The 27,717-nt window shown below is 44.0% G+C and overlaps 2 protein-coding genes across 4 annotated transcripts in view; both read right to left on the bottom strand.

Annotated features, from left to right (window-relative positions):
* Positions 1–3,103, bottom strand: part of LOC118794556 (retinoic acid-induced protein 1) — a 38,197-nt gene extending 35,094 nt beyond the window's left edge. For all 3 annotated transcript variants that reach the window (XM_036552816.1, XM_036552817.1, XM_036552815.1), the window contains exon 1: positions 2,985–3,103. The gene's annotated coding sequence lies outside the window, so the exon portion shown is untranslated. The remainder of the gene's footprint in view (positions 1–2,984) is intronic.
* An 8,237-nt stretch (positions 3,104–11,340) lies between these two features.
* Positions 11,341–27,717, bottom strand: part of fam20ca (FAM20C golgi associated secretory pathway kinase a) — a 43,547-nt gene continuing 27,170 nt past the window's right edge. Inside the window, exons 4-10 of the mRNA XM_036552957.1 lie at positions 21,691–21,783; positions 18,969–19,084; positions 18,276–18,456; positions 17,178–17,287; positions 16,151–16,232; positions 15,259–15,318; positions 11,341–14,744 (exon numbers count right to left, since the gene is read on the bottom strand). Of these exons, the coding sequence (XP_036408850.1) occupies positions 14,486–14,744; positions 15,259–15,318; positions 16,151–16,232; positions 17,178–17,287; positions 18,276–18,456; positions 18,969–19,084; positions 21,691–21,783 (901 nt within the window). The 3' untranslated portion in view covers positions 11,341–14,485. The remainder of the gene's footprint in view (positions 14,745–15,258; positions 15,319–16,150; positions 16,233–17,177; positions 17,288–18,275; positions 18,457–18,968; positions 19,085–21,690; positions 21,784–27,717) is intronic.

Below are 27,717 nucleotides of genomic sequence, written 5' to 3' on the forward strand. Positions count from 1 at the left end.
CTCCTACAGCAAGGGCGGCACAGAGGACGGGCTGCCATCTCTTTGTCACGGCCCAGTGGGTCAGTAAATATCGCAAGAGGACGATCAGAAACTAACCGCCGATCCATTTAGAGGAGCAGCCAATAATCTCCACACTGCTGGATGAGCGCCAGGTAATCTTAATGAGCAAACGGAGCCGTGCGCCCACCCTTGCCACATCAGCCAACACCCCCCCCCTCCACACACACACACTACCCAGTATCCCTCTGTCCCCCCCCCCCCCCCCACAAACACACACTACCCAGTATCCCTCTGTTCCCCCCCCCCCCCCCCCCACACACACTACCCAGTATCCCTCTGCCCCCCCCACACACTACCAGTATCCCTCTGTCTCCTCACCCCCCACACACTACCCAAGATCCCTGTCTCCTCACCCCCCAGCATTCCTTGTCTCCCTTCAACCCCCCCCCCCCAACAGAATCCTCAGCATTCCTCCCTCACATACATTATGCCAGCATCCTGCTGTCCCCACACATTACCCAGCATTCCCCTGTTCCCAACATTCAACAGCAGCGTACACACATTACCCAGCATTCCCTTCTTTCCCACATTCAGTTACTGCATCCACTTACACATTACTCAGCACTCCCCTCTTCAACAACTAGGCTCTGCAGGAGCTCCAGTTGATAACAATTTGCAAAATGAATATGCGGTAAAAACGTTATCATCTATGACTAACTGCCATTATAAGCAATGTCCAGAGTGTAAGGAGTGCATGGCCTCAAAATGCACCCGGAGGTAATTTAGCGAAGTTGCGTTACCATAAAAATATCTCTTTTTACAGAGCAACAAACTGCTGATACAGCAGGAGGTGGTCATAGCAGAAGATGTTTTTCTCTTAATTTTCAAAAGAGTTCTTTGCCCTGTTGGCGTCAAGCACCGAGAATCTCCTTCAAAATCTCTGCTGTGACTTCACGCGCACTTGACGCTGGATGAGCAATAATTTCCGTTCCAGCCAGTATCTCCATAACGACGCGCTTGAGAATCGTCTCATGGACCTCTGGGTTGAGGCGTTTCCCCAGGTCTCACCGTACTGGGAAGGGGAGGGCAACGGCTGTTGATTTAATGGGCCGGACGAACCTGCCACGGGGGGATTTCGTCTGTCCAATCATGATTGAGCAGGACTGATGAGCGTTATAAACCAGGTGCAGAGCGGCAGCTGGGGGTTAACGCGTGATTCCGAAATCGCGCCCTCGTACTGTCCTCTGCTCCGTACAGATTCACGGCGCAGATCGTCTTCTGGAGGTCCAAATCCCCAGCAGGCCACAGAAAGAGGACAGCTGAAAATCAGCTCCCCTGTTTTCTTTTTTTACCAGGCAAATCAGAGGACAGTGTAACTGATTGATTGATCGATTGACGAAACATTTTTATGTCATGCGATTGATTAATTGCCTCTATTACAAAACAAGCTGAAGGGGTATTTAACTGCCACAAAATAAATGAAGCGCTTCGCCTTGAAACTACGGACGTCAGTTGTAATCAGCTAAACGATCTTCTGTTTGCCTGTACGAAGAGGTCTTATGTGCCAAAATATGATAATATATGACTGGAAGGAATACATTAAAAATATGTCAACATGTCAAAAAATGAATACTTAAAACTTGTCAACATATTCTACATATAGGCCTACTTGAAAACAGGTTGACTATAACCCCTTCCATTCATGCAAGTTTTGCTGAAATTGAACAGTATCTTGTATAATAATTTCTTTATACTGTATGGTATCTGCATTGAATGACAGATATTGAAGCGGCAATAAGTGGCATATTTTCAGTCAATTATTAGATTAAAATACATTCCTTGCGATTTGGATGTCTACTTATCCAAATATTGCATTTTTGTCGTTTTAACGCAGTGTTTGCCTTCTGCTGTTGCGTATCGTGTTTACCAAGAACAGTGCTGTAATATTTCCACCCTGGACTGTTTGTGTCCTGGCTAGTTTTTTACATGCACATGCAGCACAGAAGCACCCTTGTAAAAAGTAAACACTAAGATCAATGAACATCTTTTCCGTCTTTCTTTCCCCTTTCTCTCCCTCTCTCCCCCTTTCTCTTTCTCTGTCTCTTTCATCTCTCCCTATCCCCCATCGTCCTCCCTCCACTTCCCGCTATCCCCGATCCCTCTCCCATCACTCTGTTCCCTCTCTCCCATCACTCTCCCTCTCCCTCCCTCCCTCCTTGTAAATGGCCTCTCACAACGAGGGAGGCTGTCGGGAGCATCTCCTCCACTCATCTGTGACACTGCAGTCTGAGTGCAGCGCTTAACAGCTTTCAGCCGCCGTGGTCCCTTATATTACGGGCACCTTGTGTTAAAGCCCCCTTCCCCCTCCCCTCCCCTCGCAGACATCTGTCTGATCGCTCACGAAATTCAGATCAATCTTGAACAAATCCCACTGTCAAGCAGGTAAACCTGTGAACGCTACCGGACGCTGTGCCTTCAACCGCATCCGGCTGAACAGCAATCGCTTTTGGACTAATAAAGATAAGAGCTATCCTTTGTTGCCTTTGGTAGAGAGCATGAATAATGAGGGTGGCGAAGTGAAGTCCTCGCAACATATTGCACATCTCATATCAGAAGTTTGGCGTCTCGGTATTTGACGTAACCGGGGCAACTGGGTTGTTTCATCACAATATATCCAGGAAACTAAGAGAGGGAAGCGCGATAAAGTAGTCCTTCGCTGCTACCGTTATGGTATAAAAGCTTAGTTTGAGCAAACGCTGTCGGAAAACTGCTCAGCAAAGCACCTCCTCCTCAAAATAAAAATAAACATTAGCACGTTAGCCACGCATGCCAACTCCGCACCCTCGGAAAAACTCAACCCCAAGCATAATAAGGACGCAAGCATTAGGACCCTCTTCTTTATACCCCCACGCCCCCCACCGCACACACCGAGCTCTGCCCGTTCCACTTTCCCAAATCCAGCGGTTAAAGAGGTTTTACGGTACCTGCAGAGATGGCAAGCCTCTCTCCTGGTTGTGTCCAGACCCGAGCCTCTCGCGATGTGAAAATGGCACTGGTATTCCGTGTCCGAGTCAGGCTGCCTCTCTCTCACTCTAGCGCGCCTTCCTCCTTCCCCTTCCTGCCATCTTCACTTGGGGGAGGAGGGGGGCAGGGGGGCAGGGAGGTAGGGGGGCCCCGGGGGGATAGGAAAGCAATTAGGAGGCAGCCCTGTAGCTTCCAGACGGAATGTATAATAGAATTAGCAGAGTGGGCTGCGACCGCTGCTGAGTCTAAACAGCCAGTCCGCAAGCGAGCGAGCGACTGTTTGTGTGGTGTGTGCGTGCGTATGTGTGTGTGTGTATGTGTGTGTGTGTGTGTGTGTGTATGCATGCGCGTGTGAGGCAGAGAGTGTGAGAGTGACTGTCTGATTGTCTGTGGTCCTATGGGGGGGGGGGGGGGTGTTAGGGGTGGGGGGGGAGATGCAGCAAAAGGAGGGGTTGAGCTGGGAGGGGGGGACCACCTGCTCCGGCGCTGTCAACCGCAAGACGGCAAAAAAGGGAAGATGCCTGCCTCTAATGTTTACTCTGAGGTTAGTTCTCACCCGCTCTGTGAGTGGGTGGCAAAGAAGCTGTGTATGTGTGAGAGAGGGAGACAGGGAGCGAGAGCGATAGGGAAAAAGAGGGAGAGATGCCTCTTTTTCTATGATGGGGAGAAAGACTGTACCAGCGGCTCAGTATCTGTGTGTATGAATGTGCCATGAATGAAAATCAGGATGAGGAGGGGGTGGTACCCCCCCCCCCCCCCCCCCCCCCCCCCACCCCAATGCCCCCTCGTATCTCCACTTCCACCCCCCCTTCCATTTTGCTCCCTTCAAAACCCACCTTGTCAAAGTCTCCCTCCTCCTCTCTGAATACTGAATCAGGGGTTCGCTGGCGGTTCAGTGGCCCGGACTAATTTGGATGCTGCATAGTGCGCGCGCGTCCCCTTGTTCACGCCGCACCATCGCTCCTTTTCATCATCAGCGCCTCGCGGAGCCGCGGTCCCGCGGAGCAGCAGAGCCCGAGTCCTCCGCGAGCAGCTCCCTCGACGCAGGCGCGGGATGCTTTCAGTCATTGTAAAACCGCGCCGAGCACCACCGAAAACCTCTTCCTACCCCCCGCACACACTTTTTACGTCGTATAATTGCGGTGGGAACATAAATAGTAAGGCTGAGTGACTGCCGCGGACGAAGTGAGGAAATCAGCAACGGCTGGTTTTGAATTTTATTTCCCTCGAAATACACTTGACACAGAAAGACGCGCTGCCGCCTGACCTTGAAGATATCAAATCCACGCATTTTATCAGATACGCAAATATGAGGGCAGAGACGACAGGATTATTATTGTATATTATGTTATTATTTCATTGTATATTTTATTATAGTATATTATTATAACAATAAACTGTATGATTTACTTGATGAATAGCCTAAATGTGAATTTTTCAGGCGTTCATCCCTGCAACAACACCTATCACATGAAATCACAAAAGCCTAATTTGGGCTAAATGCATTACACAAAAGAGAGCCCATAGAATGACAGCTATACGCAAGGCAACGGTAGCTTCCGAGTGTTCTGTAGTTGCAGAAGTGGTCATATTGACCACCAGTCGGGGACGGGAAAGGCGATGTAGACCTTTGATCGAGTCGTTCTAGAAGTCCTGCGCTGCTTTGATGTTTGGCGAACGCTCTCGCGCCCCTCATTAGAGCCCTGGGCTCGTGGGATCACACCAATCTGTGCTTTTTATCAGTGTGCGCACGGAGTCACTTTAATAGGATTTACCGGTGCTAGGAGGGGAATAGTAAACTACGGACAACTCAACAGAACTCTACCTGCTAATTAGGGTATGCGCAGCGGCTTAAGTCAGCCCCAATATTACTGTAGTTCAAATGTCTCATGAAATTATTGCAGCGCCTTCAATTAGGCAAACTACTGTACATATTTGAATATTTTGCGTGAGTAAATCGTTATCGATAGCATGAATAATATCAAATATTAAAATGCGAAAGGGGGAGAGACAAAGTCCTAGCTGCTAGCAGGATTAAAATAAATAGGTGAAATTTATGTAGGGGTTATCTTTAATGTTGACCGAAGGATGCTAAAAAATTAATCTGTAATCGTGAGAAAGTTAAAAAGTGTGTAATAAAGATTCCTCCGAAATCGGTAGTGGGGAGACCCAATCTCAACCCAACCCAATTTTTCCAATCCAATCCAATTATGGATACAGAGCTACATATTATTACAACTTGTGGCGGGTTACGGCCTCAAAAATGACTTACAGGCGATGTGGGCTAAAACGATAGGAATCTCGGGTCGAAACTAAAAGCAGTATCGAGGTTTACAAAAGAACATCAAATTGAAAACGTTAAACGCCAGGAATGGGAAAAGAGGAAGGGGTCAGCATTTCGGACAGACTGGTGCACGCGCTTAGTGACCACTGTAGAAGGAATGTGCGCCTGTGGGGAGGGAGGGGGGGCGACTGTTGCCATGGAGACGAGTGGAGAGCGGTCCAGTTTATTGTTACCAAGTCTGATGTAATCCTCATTAAGGATATTTGCAAGGTGAACGGAAATAGACGTACGAGATGCCACATCATGGCACCGTACCTTAAGCGCTACCTGACAAACAGAGAAAAATTCCTGCCCTCCTTAATATCAAATCTGGACTGTTTCTTGTGTTTCAGCGGACTTGTAGCTTTTCAGATATAATCTCAATAGAAGTGATATTTCCTATGAACATCATTTAATGTATACGAAATAATAGTGAACTATTTCTCTCCGGTAACTGCAGCGTACAGTACGCAGTCTATCTACGAAAGTGACGACAAAATTCTCAGGGCATGTCATATCACAATTATAATTTCACAGTTAAACATTTGCATGTAGTATGTGCTTCTTTAGTAAACAGTGCTGGCTGGCATATCTTTCTTATTTATTTGGGGAGTTTTAATGATTACCAAATGAAAGTAAGAATAATCACCGTAACGAGAAAGGACTGTGTAACCTCGCGGTGGGCCACAGAGATAGGGAGAGAGGGGGTGGATTTAGCGGTTCAGACAGGCAGGTGCACGCGCTCAAAGATCAATGGGAAAGACGGGTGTGTGGGTAGGTGTGGGTGGGAAGGGGGTCTGACTGTTACCATAGAGACAAGAGGACAGCGGTCCAGTTGCTTGTCGCCGGGCCCTGATGCAATACTTATTAGGATTGCAACGGCTTTGCTATGTAAATACACACAGGGGTACGGTATGTCGAGCCGTGCGTTCAATATGGCCCTGCTTCGAGAGCAGTGCGGACACTTTAGACAACAAAACATTTCCATTAGCAATCTTAAGCGTCTGCGAGCAGGAAAGAGCCGTGACCACTGTACCAGCATTGCACAACACAGAAGAGTCTGGACTGCTTCCTGATTTTTGTCCTGAAATGTAAATCAGACTACGGAAAATCAAAATATTACTTTGATTTTACGACGTGTAACATTTGCGCACGCAGGATTATTTTACAAGGTAATGTGAAAGGAACGTTAATAGACTGGGACTGAAACCTCATTTAAAAAGGGAACAAAGACTCGAAGAAATAGGGACATGAGTGGGTGTAAAGGACCAAGTATAGCTCTGAATCATAGTGTAGGAATGGACATATGCACATATGCACGGGGTATCGATATTGATAATGATACTAATCATTTAAATGGTATTATTTGATGGAAAACACATTTTTGTTGTAGTGCAGGAATGGGAACAAACCAAAATACAATAAACAAATCAAGCGTAACGTCGGTGCGTTCTTGGAAATGTCCTTCTAAAATTGGCAAAAAAGGATGTGATTAATTATCTCCAGTAGCAGCGGTACGTGCGCCCTCTAGTGACAATATGTATTAATTGACGGTTGCAACAACTACAGTTCACACTTAAGCCTTTGTTAAGGTCAAAACTGCCCGATGCAGACTGGAGTAAATGCATTGAGCGAAATGAATGGTATTACCGTCTGCGTTACACTCATTCTGTGTGGTACTATGGGCATCAGTCACAATATGCAGTGCTGCGCAACGTTGTTCGACGTTAAATTAATTAAAAGCAAAAAAGAAGAAATAGCCTACAAGCGATCCCGGAATTTTCGACACACACCTACTAAATTAGACGCAGTGTTATCAGCAAGGTTACGTTCCCGATCATAGCGGGCTAAACTTAATAGTGTAGATAAATATAGGATTACGCTAAATATTCAGAACACTGCATTCATTTTGTGTATTTAGATGTCCATACACTTGTAGTACAGTACAAAAGTTTACTGTGACACACTGAGCGTGACAGTTCGGGAATGACAGGACACGGGGAATAACACGAAGCAAATCATGACAGGTGTTTATTTAGCTACAGGGCAAGCGAGACAACCCACGCGCTCAAATGATGAAATAATCCAGTCTTCCTCACTTTCCTCTCACTACTTCACTGAAATGAAAGCAACAAACTAAAATAACAAGGAAACACAGCAGCCTCGAACAAAGACCCCTGATGGGAAGGGATATTCTTCTCAGACTTTGTTTCTTTTTTACAGTGACTTTCTTTCTCGCTCTCTTTCTCACTCCCTAGCCTATCCCTCCAGGTAAATCTGGATATGCACAGTTAAGGAACCAACAGACGCATTTTAAAAAATGTTGTTCACACTAATAGCCGTAAACTGGGACTTTCTGAAACGGGGAGCGTCTCTACTCAAAATTCCGCTATTTATTCGCAGACGTGTTGAGAACTTAAGAAGTGTCATTACATGATACTTGTCAATTCCTGATAGCGGACAGGCTACCTGTTCATGCTCACAAAGAACAAATCCCACTACATCCGTCAGTCGCTACGTGAGTTATTTCAAAATACTATAGTCCTATGTTAAATCCTAAACTGTTATTAATAACAGGATAAAACGGGTTATTGTCATAACAATAGCACAGGGAAACAAAGACGCCGACAAAGTGTATTTTCACATCACTTAATTGTAAACTACACCACACATCATATCTGTTTTAATATTGTAAGTTGTTCTTACAATATTCATTTGTACTTTTGGGTAGCCGACTTTCCTTTCCATTGCGCCACACGAAAGCGTGCGCTGAAAAATTATTCCCCTGCCCCTTGAAATTTACGACCTACACCAAGTCGAACTGCAATATAGTAAATCACAACGGCAGCAGTTGCTCCAATAGAAATTGCCATATGTATTGATTACACACATAAGCACATTACCTGTTAATCTGCCGTTCCCGCACTGCGTGCAATAGTATGGTATGGAGCGCCCTCTCCAGGTCAAGCAATGCAGCTAAATGTTTAATTTTCATGATGGTCCATGTTTGTAACCTGTTCATATTACTCTGACCTGCATTTTCCGAAGTAGTTGAGCACTTTTGCAATATTCTTTGCGCGGATCTACCTAAAACGGTACTGTTGGTGTAGCAGCGCCTAGACATTTTGGGCCGAACTGATTCAAAAACATCATATTTAAGTTGTCAAGACAACTGCAAAGTTGCGAATCCACCAACGATTGATTAGATATAACGAGTGGCAGTGTCAGGATTTGAAGTGACACTGAGGCGGACACGAGGAGTTTAATGTTAACCGTATATGGCGTTTTTACTCTTACTCTTACTCTGTTAGCAACTTTGCTTATATTGTATACGATAATACAATGCAAATATAGTATGCTCATATACGTCTTTCACAACCAGTTTTAACCAGGTCTGAACTCGTGATCTGTACCATTGTTAGAGTCTTGGCAATTAGCCAACGCTGTGATGTCCAAGATTTTCTATAGTAACAGATGCCGAACTCCATATACAATACTTCACATGGGAAAATCTGTGTCTCTGATCTCTGGTCCAGCTCTGTGTTGCTTAGCGACAATGGCGAACCGTCCAGCACTCCAGCAGTCCATCCCTCGTTGGAGGAAATGAGCAGCCAGTGTCTCCTTGACAACCAGGCCTCTCTCTGTGCTGGGATGGGTAGAAAACGCGAAGCCCATTTTAGCACGGACAACAGGTGCATACTCAAGAGAATCTGCCCCATTCCTAATTCAAAACTTTCACCGAGCTTCTACAACATAGAGCTGCTTAACATGATCGCAGCAGTTAAAAGGTGATGGTCTGGGAGACAAACCCCCTTCTACAGCGTTGATAATGAGATGCATGTATTTTGATCACAATTCAGATTGCTCTTACCGTTTCAATGTAATTGAAGCAATACGGTGCCGCCAGGTAAAAGGCGCTTTCACGCAGCACAGAACTCTTGTGAAACGTTTCGGTTAAACCAGAGCCATATACTTCTACTGAGCCGCATTCGTCCTTTATTGCAGCCAGGCGTGGCTGACCTGAAACCATAGGGTCCCCTTCAGACTTTCATGTGGGCTACCCGAAGTGAGTGTGAAAGGAAAACTATATAAATAGGATTAACTACATGAATCCCACCTCCTCCCCACATGATGCATCAAATTAACATAATTTCACGTTCAAACAAATCCATGAATTGATAACGAAAACAACCGAGGGCGTCCAGTTTCATAAATAAACGTTATGAATACATTACAATTCTATAAACGTCCTTTCTGTGCCCACGTGAATTGTGTTTTACTATGAGCTAAGCTGCAGTCTGCTTTATTGTTATTTACTATACTCTTGTGCCACCTAGTGGCTGAAAGGAGCATTGAATGATGTCACACCTGTCATTGTTGGGACCCTCAGAACAGTGTGTAGGCTAGTATGCTTCAGGTCATGCCTGCCATTGTTTTGCTTACTTCGACCTCATGATATCGTGTTGAGTCAATCTGATATCTGTAGTCATTTCATACCGATTAGAAAAGATTATATTAGGAATATATTAGGCCTATGTCGGAAAGGACGGGTTGCTTGTGATGACTACGTGGGCGGCACGCTAGTGAAGCTTGCAAGGTAGCCTATACTAATTTTCATGCACGTAGCTTGCTAGTCAGATTAGTAGAAAGTGACAAGACAATCGTCATGATACCTTTCAAAATTGATTTTTTTATGAGACGGCTGTGAATATGCAGGAGACACTGAATCAATCCGCTGTTAGGCAACTCGATGACGTTTCAATGTCAACAAGGTGAAACCCGACGAGTTGGTAGATGACGTCTTGAGCCCGATGATCAACCACCCGATGGTTTGCCAACATCCCCTTATGTCTTCAAAAGCCATGTCTCTTCTTTCAGTTCTCAGACATTTATTGTGCCATTTCTGCTTTATTGCGCTTTTATACCATATTACAAACAAAGTCCACAGTAACAATGCGTAATAGAAACATAAGCGTATCTGCTGCACAAAGCAGCGTCTTAGGTCGTCAAACCATTTGTAGGTATTTACAATAAACTACGAAAATCGTACCAGAAAATGCAGTAGTCTGTCGGCTACTGTGGTAGAACGAAGATCAACTGAACCCAAACAAATTATATCTGCTGAAATAAACTGCCCAAAGTCTCAGAAATGTGTATTAAATATACCGCATATATTACAAAATATAGCCTAACAATTATTGTCACTTTCACATATGACATTCTCCGCAAATATTCTATAATGTGTGGTGAAATGTTACAATTTATTTTAAACTTGTTCGATAATAATATACACGAAATTGTACACATGGCAATAATGGTTATATTTTGAAATGTAGGCAGTATATTGGCTTAGTAAAGTATTCATTTGGTTTTCATACTTTACGCTACTGTGATGTAAGAGTCCAGGCGAAGAGTGCCTGCTCCGTGTTTAAGGTCTAGGAATCCAAACATTCAAGTTTTTTATATCATTGCACAGGCACAGGGAAAACTAATATTCAAATTTCATTTCATTTAAACAGTTCATCCAGTATTGCACTCTCCTGTCAAACAGTAGATACAACAAAAGGAGTAAAGTGTAACCCATCTTTATGGAAATAACACATAAAATCCAAAATAAAACGAATATATTCTAAATATATACTGCATACACTTGAAAATATATGAATTATTGCTACTTTCATTGTTGTATATATATATATGTTTTTACATATTTTGTAAAACAATGTACAATATATGTAAAAAATGATATATGACTGGAAAAAATGCATGCATTTTGTAATATATGCCATATATTTAAAATTGTATTCTTTATATTTTGGATTTTATATTTAAACATATATTGACATATATTACTTTTTTAATAAGGAACAAGAGATCAACTTACAAACATCACATTAAATAGTACCCCAAAACCAAAACAATAATATCAAAACAAACAATAAAAAAAAAGCTAAATTAAAAAAAAATCTATTTCCATCTATTTCCCTCTTATTCTGAACTTTTGATTAAGGCAGCAGTATATAATATTTTTAAAAGACTGAAAATGTAGGCTACAACATAGAGTTTAAAAGGGACACGTAAGTGATCAGTGTTTCTTTGGAAAGCGAAAATGGAATGATCTGGAAAGTTTGCACATGGTGGTCTGTGCATTGTGTCGTAGCTGTGTGCCTGAGAAGACCTGGTACCCATTTCTTCTTTCCAATGAGGCAGGGGTCTCTTGCAAAAAAAATCCCCCCATGTTTACAAGAAACTCGCCCTCATTGTCCTTGAGTAAGAAATCATTCATTGATTAGAGCAGACAGTGTCTCAGATCAGGAGAGAGTGTCCTGCCGAGGAATGATGTCCATGTTGGTTTCCTGTTCTGAGGCTGAGGCCTTTGCTCCATTCACACAGTTGGCATGACAGTTGTTTACCACCCCAGTTATGTCATAGCAAAACTCATACAACCAGGCTTCTTCCCTCAGAACGTCTTATGGCAAAAACTATATTCTCCTATAGCTTTGGTTTTGAGGGTTTAACACTGATTTAGCCGTGCTAACCCTAACATCCACCAGAGAAACACACAAGAGAAAAATTAATTATTAGACATACGACTGAGAAATTATGTATGTATATACAGACATCTTTCTCTTTACTCCAACGATATGGAACAGCACCTCCTTCCTATACCTTTGAACAGTTCTTAAAAGGTTATTACCGATTATTTTTGTTTTGCTCCCACTGAGTTCAAACTAACAGCATGGTAACACTAGATTATCACCTGTAAGTGTAAATCATTTTCAATCAAATTTAAATAGAGCAGTAGAAACCAAACTCTTTAACAAATAATTACATTCCTCTAATATTTCATCACTTTTCTTCATCATTATACCTTCCTGTAAGCATGTTAAATATTCACAAATTGCACAACAGTGTCACCACAACAAAATCATACGAGTAAACCACAACAACATTCCAGTGCAACAAACTTGTAAATCTCAAAAGCAGCAGGTGGAAATATTCAGGTCACTGGGCTGCAGGCAATAATTATGTCAGGACTGACAGACTGAGCCATTTGGTATAAGTGTTTTTGATATTAATCATCTTTTATACTACTGCTTTGTAAGGCTACCACCCAGTTGGTAATAAGCAGTTACTGGATATAAGCAATCATTGGGCAAAATATGAGAAATCAGTTGATATAAGCAGTCAGTGGATATAAGCAATCATCAGTTATGTAAAATATCTATGAAGGTTACCCTGTGTACAGGCTTCTGCTAAGCTAGAGGATAATATAATGCAGTTGGATAGAGTAGTGTTTCCCAGTCGTGGTCCTGAGCACCCCACGTGCACCTTGGATTTCTCACCAGCTGAGCTGTCAGCATGGTTTAACTGAGCTGTTGACTGAATATGGAACTGGATTAGATATCGCTTAACAATTGTCTGCTGCACTGCATGAAAGAAATTCATTGCTGGAAGTGTGTTTGTACTGAGAGATAAAATACAAGTAAAGGTATTTCTTACAGTAAGTTTTATCCTTTTGTACCCGTTAAACCCCTGTTTTTAAAATTGGAAGGTCCTCATTGGACTTGTCTCACCTTGATAACCTTTGCACTCGCCCAGAAGTACTGGGGTGTAACGAATGCAATCCTTGGAATTCCCAAACACCAACAATTACTATTGTGCACACTACAATTCCCACAATGCAACATGAGAATGAGAATCTCCTTGATGTCATCTGCGCAACTCTTAGGTGCCTGGTGACTCGCAAAGGTACAGAGACTGGTGTGACAAGGGAACCTTCACTGACAATAACTATCCAACCCCAGTGGAACAAAGCCAGCTGTGGTCCGTTACCATGGACAATACTGGTCATTAAAGGTGAATGACACAGCTGACTTGAACCGGGTCTGAGCTGTAGGACTCTGCCTACATTTGCTGTCAGCTGCCTAAAACATTCAAAAGCCCCTAAATTAATTAAATTAATTAAATTGCTATTTGTGCTTACTGGGACAGCTGTCCCAGTGCATTTAAATTGATATTAACAAGTACTTGCTTGAAGGAACACCTTTACTTGTATCTTTTTAGTAGCGTGTCTTGCTTGTCAGATTGATTAACACTGGGCAAGAGGATTTCACTGGTGAGTAGATGAAAGCCAGAGGAATCTGCACCCACCCAATTCATAGTCCCAGCCTGAAACTTAAAGCATATCGTCTCATGTATAACACCGTGACCTGGATTCAGAAAACAGGTTTGATGACCAAATACCTTCAAGAACGTCACACTCAAACTTTACAAAGCGCTTATGGGAAAATGCAGTGCTTTATGGAGGCTGATGTAAAGTGCTAAACGCAAACAACTTCCCCCAAAAATGATTATGAACACTTTATATTCGCATCATGCTCCTCAATGTGTTGTGTTTATGTGTTTATAAGTGCCCTTATGAAGGAGCACTTCATATAAAGCGTGATCATTCTCGTTAAATAAAATAGTGTGGAATAAAAGATTATTTACTTCAGAATGTGGATGTACAAAATGAGCTTTAGTGCATGAGGACTCCATTCATCACACTTTAGTAGATGTATAAAATTACATCATGGGTAAGTGCCAGAATCAGAAATATTTTAATACATCACACCTCTTTTGACTTATGTCACCCATAACTTAATGTAATTTTTCATGGGCTTGTGTAGCAGTCCTTTGCCACACACAACAGGCCAATAAAACGAAGTGCAGATCTGTATGTAGTTCTGTGTCCATGTGGATCATAGAGTTTTTTAAATAAATAAGTTAATAAATAATTTCAGGTTGACCAACTTTGGCAGGACGTAACACACGTGTTTCAGAGCAAACCAGCACTCCATTCGAAGTCTTAGCCTTTGATTAAAAAAACAAAAAAACAGACATACCCCAAAATAAATATGCGACGCAACCTTTCAGTTAGTGAGACCTTATCTATGGCCTCTCCTTACGTATGTGTGGGTTTACATTTCTGTATGTAAAACCACAAGTGGAGGTGAGGGAGGCATCGTTGGCGAGTCTCGGAATTCACTGAATTCAGACAGCGGCGTGAGTTTTTTAAAAGCGCAGTTTTTGCGAGACCTGCGTGGCGCGAGGTTGGGAGGGGGGGGAGGGGCGTTCCCGGGGGGCTGCAGCCCACTACCTGGCCCCCCGCGGCGCCGTGCGGCGGCTGCTGTCCTCGTCTAGGTCCTCCACTACGCTGGCGTAGCCCTCCTTTTCGATGCAGTCGGCCAGCACCTGCAGGACGAGGCGCAGCCGGCGGTCCAGGGCCTGCAGGTGCGGCCCGAACAGGACGGGCGCCAGCCGGTCCCTTTCCAGCGACTCCGCCATCAGGCCACTCAGCTTGTACTCCTCCTTCGCCAGAAGCTGGAGGCGCTGGTAGGTCGACCTCTTGACCCTGGAGAAGGGGGAGGATGGGGGGTGAGGTGGGGGGTGTTGGGAGACAGTTTAGGGAACCGGGAACTCGTTTCAGATTAACTCAACCCCGTCCAACACAAAAACGGAGTGAACCACCAGGCCTATCGGCAGCACTCTCAGACCTAAGGAGAGGTGAATCAGGAACCAGCAGAATCAGGACGTTTGCTGCATCCTTCTTACTTAGTATCTTGTGTTGCCTTCCAGGACCAAAAAACATCCCAAATCAATGGTCCTCTCTACAGGACCAATTTATATATGTACGGCACGGCCAATAAAATGCATTCCCTGGATTTTATTTTCTCACACAGCCACTCCACGTGCCTTTTGAAACGATCCGATGTGCCCATCTTTTTTAATGGAAACCGAAACCTTTTCAATACAATGCTTGAATAGTGAGTGAGCGCAAGGAGCTTCTGCTGACTCATTGAGCTTTCCTGTGTTAAGTACATTGTGTCTGATAAAATGTGATCGACTGACCAATCCGCCTGACTCACCGGCAACACTGGCTTAAAGGGGCCAAAATGGAGACCTCATCATGGGAGTACTTTCCGAACCTGCAAAACATATTGCACATTAACTACACACAGTAAACACTAGATTTTATCTAACATTGCATTCAATTACAGCACATACCACTTCTGCACTTCATACTTATGCTACTAAATATATGGCACCCAATTGCACCCAATCTGTGAACTACCACTGCAATCATGGTTGAAAGGAATGTGGGACGCTTTCCCATTTGACTCTGTGGCACCATAACAGATCGACTCGGTGAACTGCTGTGCCGTGCGGCTCCGAGTTTTTGCCATAACGTATGCTACATAGTGCACTTAAGTTCGAAATGTGGGCATCTTGTTCAAAGTGCGTGCATTTGTGTACATCCTGCTTTGAGTTTCCTTTCAAATGCTGTTTGACTGTAATGTGTATCTGTAGCTTTATGACAAAATCAAACAATATTGTAAATTGTATCATTTATATAAATTTGTTATACTTAGGATGGATCTGATAATTAATAGTGCTGACAGCTGGCTCACTCTAACAATAATAAATGGATACTTGGACGTTGACTCCACTATTCTTAACGGTTATGTCTGAAGGAAACGTAAGAAAAATGAACAACTATAATAATTCTCCACACATTGCTGAAATACTTAGCGTGTACAAATCAGTGTGGTAGTAAGTATTAATCTCCAGCTCTTCCTCATGAACTCAAGACTGTAAAAATGTTGCTGAAAGGACCTGACTATCAATTTATCCTACTCTTTATGTGCAGGAAATGCACATCACGGCATCAGTTTTATCCAGCCAATCAGAATGTGTGGAGGTAAGCAGAGCTCTGATTGGTCCCTTGAAGGCAGACTGCACAGACGAGATCTCCCTCACCCTCTCCCATTATCCAGATGGATGATGAAGGTGTCGTTTCCGAACTTCTCAAAGGTCTCATAGTGATGTCGGTCCATGTTACCTGTGCAGGTGAGAAGGGCTGTGTTAAAGCATGTATGCTTCAAACATGCCCTAAACAGACTGCATTCAGCTGCGGTTCCCTTTCCCTGGCACCATAACTGATTGGAGACATGGGGAGCGGAGTTCTGGAAAAAGGCAGCCATACTGTGCATTTTGTGGGTGTGCTATGCAGTCAAGTGGCAATACCTGCATATTCAGGGTGTCCTGATATCACAATCATATGGTGTGTAAGAACACAGAACTACGGTTTCTTACCAAACACCCTTATCCGGTTCCACTTGCACAGATCACATTAAGCAAGTTCTTATGATTGAAGGTGTTGGTGAGGATAACTCACAACAAGGGAGGTCTCACTGCATCCTTGCACTCCAGTTAGAACCATTTCCCAACAAGCCCACAACTACTGATGAAAAGCTTGCAGTTCAACCTGTCCTTCCAGCCAGACACTAAAATCACCCGGTTTAGTGAATCACTGTTTTCACTGGAACCAGCGGGTCACCCTTCCTTGTGTATTGCGGAGTGCTTGTGTTTTACAGAGGGCTGTAGGTTCTGAAGGACCATGGACCTCTGAGGTCATGGATACTACAAACCATACTGATTAAATCTCAGATGGTTTTATATTTTTAAAGATTAATTTGTGTTGTACAGCACATTTTCTGGTGTTTTTCATGTACTTATATATTTTGTAATTGCAAACAATCTGGATTTTTCAATCATGTTGGGTGACCTGAAAGTTATTTATACAGGTAAGATGGCAATGTTCATTGTCCGGCTGATGGTTCCAAGGGATTGATAAATTGTCTGTCTCACGGTTCTGTGCAAATAAGATTATTTGCGGACATCAGAGTGGTCTTCTCCCACCAACCCCTGATCCTGTCCAGGCCGTCTCCAGAGATCATGGGGGTAGGACAGGGCTTTCGCTACCAGGAGAGTGTGTGGTTCTCACCCATCAGGAAGTCGAAAATGGTCATGTCCATGATGTCCAGCAGGCGTGTCCCGGTGTCATAGGGGGGTGTCTGCTTGACCTCATCACAGTAATCGGGGTCTACCTCCCACCTGGTGACACACACACATGCACACACGTGCGTGTGCGCACACACACACACACACACAGACGTCAAGCATGTCACGCAGCGCTGGGACCTTCTTCAACAGCTGAACGGTTTCAGCGGTTGAACTACCGCAGTGGACCCTACCCAGTCATGGAACAACTCTATTTTGGTTATAAAACTTCTGTGCCTCTGGGTCACTGTCAGCCTGAGGTGATGACCTATGTTTCAGTGAAACAGACATTCAATGATAAATGCTGGCAGTGTCTTTCTGTGCCCTGCTGAATGCTGCCCTCTGCTGCACAAGCCTGGAATTGAAAGTGATGAACAACTCCACCCCCTACTGCCTCGGAGATGTTCATGGACAGAAAGGAAGGCAGAGACACAGCACATGTTTCTCTGAATGGCCCTGGGGTCGCACAAAACTCACAAAACAACTACAACGGGCTTGAGGATGAGTTTCTGAAGTCCTCTAATATAATTCTAAACCTGGCTATAATCACTGAACTGGGAGCATGTGCAAAGATGGTACAGTGCAAATGTACAGCTTCCCTTTAAAAAGGTATTTTGGGAAGTTCTCTGAGAAAATAAATTCCTCTGAAAGTGTCTGGTTGGATGTGCCTGTCCCTTAATAATTCAGTCTCATATGAGCCATAGACCTGTGTGTGTCCAGTGAACCCAACTTCCCCAGGGTTCATTTTCATAACACACCTGGACATCCAGACAACTCAAAATGAATCGCCCGTCTCCTACTAGATCTTAAACGTTCATCCATGTACTGGTGTCAAAAACTAGCCTTGGTTAAAACACTTTAATGAAATGCTTCCAATAACTGTTTAGCATGATGTGTCGATGTCAAATTGCACCTGACCCTAACAAATAACCTAACTCATTACTGAACCTGTTTAAAGTTGATTTGTGTGGTGCATTACTGCCCCTTTGTCACAGACCAGCCCTCAGTGCCCTTTGTGTGAGTGTCATTTTCAGGTCCTCACTCGGCTTTCTTGCGCTTGTGGTACGAGCGGCGCCAGGGGTTCCTCCAGGTCTTGCGCTTGGCCAGGGCCAGGTCCGGGAGGAAGGCAGCCAGCGAGCCCTCGATCTGGTCGGGCTTCCCGCAGAGAGCGTGCTCAGTGGAGCAGTAGTACGAGCACTCCCCGTAGAAGCAGACATTGTTGGCTGTTGGGGAGAGGGGGGTGTGGAATGGAGATAAATTGACAAATGACAAATCTGTTTCACATATTCACACAGCCTTCCCTAGGTCTAACTGCATACAACAAAATAACAGGATATCAGGTTCAGCAGCTTAGTGGTTTGGCTGTCTGTTCTGAACCTCAGAGTCTCACCAAAGACATTAAATAAAAATTTAAAATCGTCATCTCTGATTGGTGCTGGGCATGAAAACAGATGAAAACTGGGTACTGACCACTGTGACAGACAGGCCTCCTGTCAATCTGTTGAGTCTTCACAGACCCACTGATCTTTAAATCACCTGGATGTCCAATCCTTTCCACTGCGCTGTCCGCCTCAGCCCACAAGCTAATCCTCATGCTGTTAAGATCAGTGGATGTGTGCAGATGCTGCCCAGACATGACCCAGTGGAACAGGGCCCTCTGCATTGCATCTAAAGCATGCTGGCAGTCACAGCGGTGGACCTGTCTGTTGGCAGAGGCACACGTTGCTGACCTCACCTGGCGAGATGAAGAACGTCCTCCACAGTTTCTTGTCGCGGGTCACATCGCGGATTTCCTTTGTCATGTTGACAAGCCTCCCAGCCACTGGGGGCACTCTTCGGAAATCCAGGATTCTGAATGAAACACAACAATGAAGTTATTTTTAAGAAACAACCCCCACAAAAGTCAAGGAGACTACTTGTGGGATAGCAATCATGTTTATTTACACGACTTACACAACTTTCTGTAATAGACCCATTACATAAACTCTCCATCGCGCATCCTCATCGAGAGCGGTTAAAATTGGGGTGACCACAACACTACCTGATTGGAGTTTAGTGTATGTACACACTGCAAGAACATATAGTCTGTTGTACAGCATCAGTTTTGGTCTTTGGCCTCTATTCAAAATAAAGTCTTGTTAAATAAACAACACTCCCCCATACATAAGGGAGTAGCAGTCTGAGCTAAGGTGTTGTTCCTTGTTTGGATGCACCTTCCTGCTTGCACATAATGTCTATTAATAATTCAGTGCTTTTATGACACTACTTTTATCACAGCTTGAGGTGTTTATTCCTTTCCAGTCCCAAAGGAGGCTCTTATGAATCCTGATGAAATATTTATACTGCAATACATGGTAAATACCATATAACTTCAATTTGAACTCATTATGCAAAGGTTTTCTGGATCTCAAATTTGTCTCAATTCAGAAAAGGTAAGAACAACAGGAAATACAATTACAAAAGAAAAAAACACTCCAGCACTTACGCAAACTGTAAGACATATATTCAGACATGATCAATAAAATTGTCTTTTGGTTTGAAGGCTCAGTGTTCAGGTTTTGGGGTTATATTTCCACTATGTGTGTATATGTATATATATATATATATATATATATATATATATATATATATATATATATATATATATATATATGATATTATTATTATATTTCATCATATTTCTATCTGGCTTCCCTACAGGAGTGTCTGTGCCAGTCACAATGAGTCGTCTAATTCTTATTCGGACAAGTTCTGTCTGTGCATCCGTCTTCAAAGTTCAACCCAGGAAAGACACCACACAGAACAATGAAACAAAGAACCAAAGAAAAAACTGTTTGACGGATGAACCAGCAGGTTTGAAACCTGAGCTAAGAAATCTCACAAATGACAATGGCACTCAAGGCCACAGCGGTGCCACGTCATGCTAACATTCGGGACAAAGGGAGTCTGTACGGAGAGGAATTTACTCCCCCGTTCCTCAGTGTCTGTGAAGCCTGGTGGCCCAGAGGGTGGAGTCGCCATAGTGACAGTGACAGAACCTGAAGGTGTCCTGCATTCCATTTGTTACTGCCACCATGTTCAAGCATTCCCCTTTTTTATACTAATACTATTACTATTACAGTCACTAACACTAATACTAATACTAATACTAATACTAAGAATGAATTACATTTCATGGATTTGAAAGCACTTTCAAGTGAGGCAGCAGAGGGGAAGACTTGCCTCAACTGCCACCACTATGCAGCCCCACCCAGGTGGTTCAAGGTGGCCATTTTGTGCCAGAATGCCCACCATGTATCTGAGATGGAGAGTGTCGGTGTGAAGGCGAAGTCTTTACCTCTCCCCAAAACCGACTGTCTGTAATTGTTAAATTGTCATTTGCATGTGCTTGGATCGTCTGTCTTCCATTTTTCCTTCCTGTTAAGTAACTGATCTGTTCAGTCGATTTATTTGCAAACAGCTTGTCATTGTCTTTTCTTGTAACTGTCGTGAACCAGCTAATTGGTTAATTGGCCCCACCTGCCAAAAAAGAGTTAAATTCAGGTGTGTGGTTGGACAGTAGGTCTGCTTTTGATGGAAAGGTTTGGTTCAGGCTGGTCTCTTTGTGTTTTTATTCTTCAATACATTTTTGTATAATTTTCTCCTTCTGTTGGTTTTTATGCCCGGGGCATTAGCCAGCACTGTCAGTCAGTTTACACCTTGGTTTAACGTCTCAGAGACAGTACCTCCCCTGTTACCACTCTGGGCCATGTGTTTTGTGTCTGGGCCAGACAGAAGACTGCCCCCTGCTCTCGAGAACACCAGTTCAACTTACACTCTTCTCCATTCTCACGGAACTGTGGTGATTAATGTCAAAATGCTTATGGTTTACCTTGAGCTGTTAGGTTGCATTTTACAGTCTAACTGCAGTTTGAAATCAATTAAAGCATTTCAAAATGTCCCCCAAAAGGGGGTTCCAGAGTAGCTCAGAGACACTGAGTTAAAACACCTGCAATGAGAGCAAGCTCCACAGCCGGGATTTCAGCACAGCCATGTCATCAGCTGACAAAGACCTGGAACCCACAGTGGCGGAACAAATTAGCTTTGTTCTGCTGGGGAGGGCTGTGGGTAGGTCAGCGAGGGCTTCCTCGTCTCACTGATCTCAGGTCCCCTGCAATTTGTCAGGTACCTGCACATTGCTCGGATGCTCTTAAGAAAATAGTTGGCAGCATGATCCACATCAATTCAAAAACCGATTTACCCTTTAACTGAACACTCTCCCTTAGTTTCATTCTCAAACACTTCCTGGCTTTTCTCAGAGAACTTCTATGTGTTCTATTAAATAGACATTTTGAATGATGATTGTGAGGTTAACGTCTGTTTTTCGGGTGCTGTCATCACAGCAGGTGCCCTTTGAAGGTGACCATGCTGGCCAGGGAGGGTGACGGCCATGGCGCAGACCCCGGAGCAGGCGTTACCTGTCCAGGTGAAAGGCGGCAATCTCGGCGTTGTGCCTCTCGAAGTCGGAAAAGTAGAAGAAATCCGGAGGCGTCTCCTGCTCCCTTGTTTGCCTGGAAGACACAGGTGGAACAACAGAGTCAGAAATGAGAAACCAATTCAAAAAAACACACACGCACACAACGAGTGACTGCCAACACAGTCAAAGTGGGAGGTCTGTGATGTGGGGTGTGTGTGTGTGAGAAAGAAAGAGACAGAGTGACAGTGAGAGAGAGAGAGATGAAGAGAACCAACACCTCCCTAGAGGTCTGGATCCTTGTTTGCTGGATGCTTGCAATATTGCAGGTTTCAACAATAAACGCTTGCATGGACTCATTTCAAGGCATTTGAAGTTTCCAGTACATCCTATGATTTAGACAGTAAACCACGAGTGTTGGCTAGTTTCAGTATGGATGTAACTGTTCACTTCCAGGTCTTTGTTAAAAAAAATCTGAAAAGAATGCAGACACTCCCTACTGACGACATCATCACTTTGGCATTCGGCTGTCTTTTTGTGAGCAGTGCAGTAGGTGCAATGAAGGTAAACGAAATACACTAGCAGTCAGAAGGTGATATGTCCAAGTCCCAGACAGGGCACTACCCAGGAACAAAGTTTACAACAAAGTTTATAACCCGAATTATCCACTAAGATATGTAAGGGGATAAGGTTTAAGCTGTTTAAATTACCTTGGATAATGGTGTTTTCTCGGCAAATAAAGCAAAACAACTAAAGCTGTTAAACACAAACTTAGAAGAGATCCAAATTCAAAAAACAAACATTGAATCTTTTCTTTTCTCACAGCAAAAACATTGCAGGATAAAAAAAGAGAAATGTCACAATTTCAGCTGATTACACACACTGCATGTATTAGAAGATACATTAAATTCCACTATGATATTTACATACATACTTGTGCACACATTACAAAGTCACCTACATTGTGAAATATCTTTGCATTACATTTCATATATAAAAGCTTATAATTTATAATATATACAAACATGACATATTCTGTAGTTTACATACATAAAAGCTATTCTTAATGTTTGGATTTCAAGTATTACTATATACTTACTGGGTACAAAGCAGTAATTGTTGGTTTTACTAGAATGATAAGGTTTCTAATATTTTTGTTTTAAAATAGGCAATATCCAATGAACAATTTACATGCATTTTACATTCGTCTCAGCATCTCAAAATTAGCTTTGATCTCAACAGGGCATGCTTTGACAATGGTTTGACAACCGAGCGGTTTTTTAACTCATTTACAGTGTGCAACTGGGCTGCCGGGCGTGTATCCTCTGGGTGCACAGACAGCTGCTGCCGACAAGGCCACAATCTGACTCAGCTATACTCCACTGATCATATCTACAGGAATGTGCATGACATAACCTGGGCACACAATCATTCTCTGTCTTTCTCTCTCTCTCCCTCTCTCTCTCTCTCTCTCACACACACACACACACACATGTGTGCAGCCTCGCAAAAATACAAAAGAGTATGAATACATGTGTGTGCACAGACAAGTTAATACACGCGCAAATGCGCACGCACCTGCAAATCCCACAGACACACGCATTCAAGCACACAAACACACACAGATACATGCGTCCATGCAATCAGATATCTGTGAGGTGCTGTCTAAACACATATTTGCTACAAGAGAGATGACATGTCTCAACACCTCTGTGTTCATTGTCATTAGTATTTCTCTAGGTTAGGATCTCTCTCTCTCCATGTGAATATGGTGTTATTATGCTTCCCTGATATCAAGTAACATGGATCTTATATACAAAAATACTCTAATGCCAATGTCACAGTAAATGTTCTGAGAGCCAGAAATCTGAAATCTCAAAGGGGAACATTTTCAGCTCCTTTACAGAAAATGTTATCTACGCCCTGTTTTGTCTTTCTTAAAGCCGTCAGCAAGTTAAAACTTTTTTTATACCAAAGACATTTTGGGACAGCGGCAGGTGCCCGGGTTTGTCGGCTTTTCTTCCTGCAGTTAATCTCCAGCTCGAAGGAGGGGGGTGGGAGGCATGCGCTCGGCCAGAGCTGGAATGAAGGCGGATCTCGCTGTTGGCAAATCCGTTGGTTCTCAGACCCGTCTTCCGCGTGCTGAAACCGTCCCCCCGCTCCTGTGAAACGGACTTGAGCCCCGATCGTTAACACTCAGCTTGAAGTCTGGCAGGACGCCTCTGTATTCAGTTTTTTTTTGTCTCCCTGACTGTTTCCGTCCCTCGTGCCAACAGACTGCAGAGCATCGCGGCTTGGGCTGCCTCCTGTCTGTCAGTTTAATTGCTCGGAGAGCTATAACCGAAGCAGATTTTTAAATTTGTTCTCAAGACAAGGGGGGCGGCTGCACTCTGCAGATCCCTCCGTTACAGTCAATATTCGTCCAATTTCCTGGATTGGGGTAAACTAATGGGGTTTTGACCTGCAGGAACAAAAGGTGCTATTGTGCTCGGAACAGCCGAGGCGCTACAATAAAATATAATCAAAAAGAATTGCAAGAAAAGGCCCAACGCCCACTCTGATCAGAGTTAGAGCGTGTGTCGCGCGGTCTCAGCGGGTTTCGTTTGCATGCGAAAGAGAGAAAATGGTGCTCAGATTAAAAGCACAGCGCGGCTTCCCCCGGTTATTTCAGTGGAAATGTTTAGCCCAGCGATGCCATATGTCGGCAGGGAAACTCCGAGGCCACGCGCAGTTAATATCGCCGTGCCAAACTGTAATTTGCATACTGTGTATAACGTGGGACTCACAGGCGAGTTCACTGCAGGATACACATCTGAATTCTGGAAGGCCTGAATAATTCATCTCAGCCACATTTAGCGAAACTGGAGCGAACTCGCGAAATGCGGTACCGCGGGTAAGCGGCTGAAGAAGCCGCCAGGTAGGTCGCGTTCTGGATCCTCAGGACTGACAGTGCAGTTGAAGCTTAGAGCCCTGTACCCTGCCCGAATGACATCACGGAACACGCAGCGCTATAAATGGATGAAACGTAAGCTTCGTCATTGCCCTGAATAAGGCCATCCACTGAACACATAAATGATGTACAGTAATGTGAAGTGGCCTTAAACTAACCCCTGTCTACAGCCTGTTTATGTACAGGCAAACAAGATACCCTCAACCCAACACAGGGTCAATTATTCATAACAATTTGAGATATACATACACCTAAATACAAGTATTGCCAAGATACACAGTAAATGTCTTCATAAAAATGACTGTACCATACCTTACTGTAATAATAGGTTTAGTGATAAGCTTCAGCGATAGTGATAAATATCTCACAGCGCACCATGCTTATGTAATGTGATAGAAACCTGCTGTAAATAACCATTTAAACCAGCACAAAAGAACAGAGGAAACTTTAGGTATCGTTTGTCTGGAACGTTTGTCTGGGCTGTGTGTGAGGAAATGTAGCCTACTCCTTTAATTATGAGAGTCATATTGACATCATCACACTGAATGTGAGAGCTATCTGTACAAATGTAAGGAGATATAAGGAGAACATATGATTTGACAATGTGATCAACTTGCTGTTTTTGCTCACTGAAAATATTCTTTTGCTGTTGAGATACCAGCACTTTCAGTGGCAGACCTATTTTTGTATGTGTATGTAGTGACTTATGGAGAATACACAGTTGGAAAGGTCGGAATACCTGGTAAGCATTAAGAGCTGGCGGCTTGCAATGACTTGGCACACTGCAGGAGCAATATTGATGTAGCTAATCAGTGCTCCTCAGCGGTATTTTTCTTTATATTAACTGCAGCGACTGGTTCATGTCTCAGAATTATATACGCTGAGAGTGAACGGGAGGTATTAGCCAAGTCTGCAGCAAAGTCTATCCAGACAAACAAATCGAGGCGCAGCCACAAAGACAAGATGTCACTGTCATATTAAACCACTTTGATTCTGATGAGCTTCCAACAACTGAACATCATGGATTTGCTCACATATAACAGGTCACTATTTGAGGCCTATTTGAGGAGTTATCCTACACATTTTTGCAGTGACATTGAAGGACCCCCCACCAGCGCCAGGGGGGTTACCGCCACCTCGTGCCCCTCCCCCCATCTGTCACTTCCTGTTTGAGCAGAAATGCCAGTTGGCCACATGTCTCCAAAGTGACGATCCACTTTGAGCCAGGACTTAGACAGTATCGAGCTAACACGCAGCTGCCAGTGGGGAGGGGCTCAGAGCAGATAATTACCGCGACTTCGGTCTGACTCGGAAGCCAACGATGGCACCTTTGGTGACACAATGCTCGTTAGCACGTGTCAAGGCTGAGGCTGGAGGGGGTGGATGTGTTGATGTCTGTTACCCGGCGTGCCGGGTGAGCCGACCCCAGTGGCTTCATAGGCCTCATAACCAACAGTGTCCTACTGTACTGATGTGGGGGGTATTATTAAAAAACTCCCTATCGCCAGATATCAAAACCCATCCTGCAATCCTCTCAACTGGTGAGCTGCAGGTTCAAATCCCACGTGGAGCACTGCCATTGCGCACCCCTGAACGGCCTCAGCAAATACAAAGCTGTACACCTGTATAAAATCATTGAAACAAATGTTAGCCGTGCAACTTGCCCCTGAAAATGGCATCTGCTGCGCAAGCAACAAAATTAATAACGAGCGTCATGCTGGCTCCTCCCGTCTCTGCACAGGCCCAGAGGATTCTGATTTACTGCTCTGCCTTCAAGGACCAGCTGCGCCCGTCCACAGGCGACAGGAGGGGACGGCAATGACTTTGCCTTTACATTGCTGATGGGAGCCCTTGTGTGTGCAGGTGTAGGCTGACAGCTGGCAAATCAGTGGAAAAAAAAAATCCACATGAAGACTGCATTTCCCAGCATGCTTTTTCTTCCAATGGTTTCTTTATTACTTGTGTTAGTGCAGCATGCAGGCTGGCCTGCTGTTCAACAGCTCCCAGTTTGCAAGGATAACATCTTTCATGGGATGCTCATCTTTTACGAGAGACTCATCTCTCATCTGAGAGCTCTCAGCCAATAAGAGAGGTCCAGTCTCCATCTCCTGAGGAGTAGCCCTTAATATGTACTAGAATCGATTCCATACACTCTTGCCTTTAATGCGCTAGTTATGCTCCCAGAATACACAGGCTCCTCCCAACGTGGTATCATATTTCAGCTCTGGTGTCATAAAATGTATGTGCTGTATAATTCTGACAGAGCCTGGCATACAAATTGGTCACTGATTTACACACATCCAAGATTCGCTGTACATTATTCAGTGTTCAGACATAACAAGGTCTACATGTATAATTCATGTACTCTGAATCCCGGTGCAGCCTACCTCTCTGCAAAAGGCTTATGCTATGCAGATGGTTACGCAAAGCAAACCTGCCACGGTGACTGGAGTGAATGCAGCAGGCAATGACCCCTAAATACCTGTTCAGTTTGAACCTCTAAACGAATGTCCCCATGGGAGACCTGTCCTGGGTTCACTGCATCAGGCACAGGGACCAGAAGAACTATTAGGGGCCAGGGAGTTCACAAGGATAGATTTGGTGACACAGCTGCGCTGGTTGCATTCTTTATGTGGTGACAGGACAGTAGAGTATCTTTTTTTTTTCTCTGTGCTGGGAAACAAGCAACAGAGGACAGGGGGACAAGCTGCGCAAATGTGTGACATTACTACATGTGTAATATATATCATATAATATGTGTGTGTGTGTGTGTGTGTGTGTGTGTTTTAGATTCCAGAAAAAGGTTGGTTTTAAATTCAAAAACTGACCTTCAATCTCTTGCCTTTACTGACCACATTAGAAATGGTTCAGTAAAAAAAGAATTAAATGCTGGTAGGTGATCCTTATTCAAATCGGGCATCTTGTTAATCACAAAGAGAAAAAGATGGGGTCAGGAAAACAGCTCCGTTTAAAGGTGAGTTCTGTCTCGTTCCTGTCCATGTCTCCACACTGAGGCGACGGGTGCTCTCTGCCCTCTGAGCCTTCTGCTGCCGCACCCCTTCCTGGAATCAACCTCCGGAG

This window comes from Megalops cyprinoides, chromosome 19, assembly GCF_013368585.1.
Source record: "Megalops cyprinoides isolate fMegCyp1 chromosome 19, fMegCyp1.pri, whole genome shotgun sequence".
Lineage (NCBI taxonomy): Eukaryota > Metazoa > Chordata > Actinopteri > Elopiformes > Megalopidae > Megalops > Megalops cyprinoides.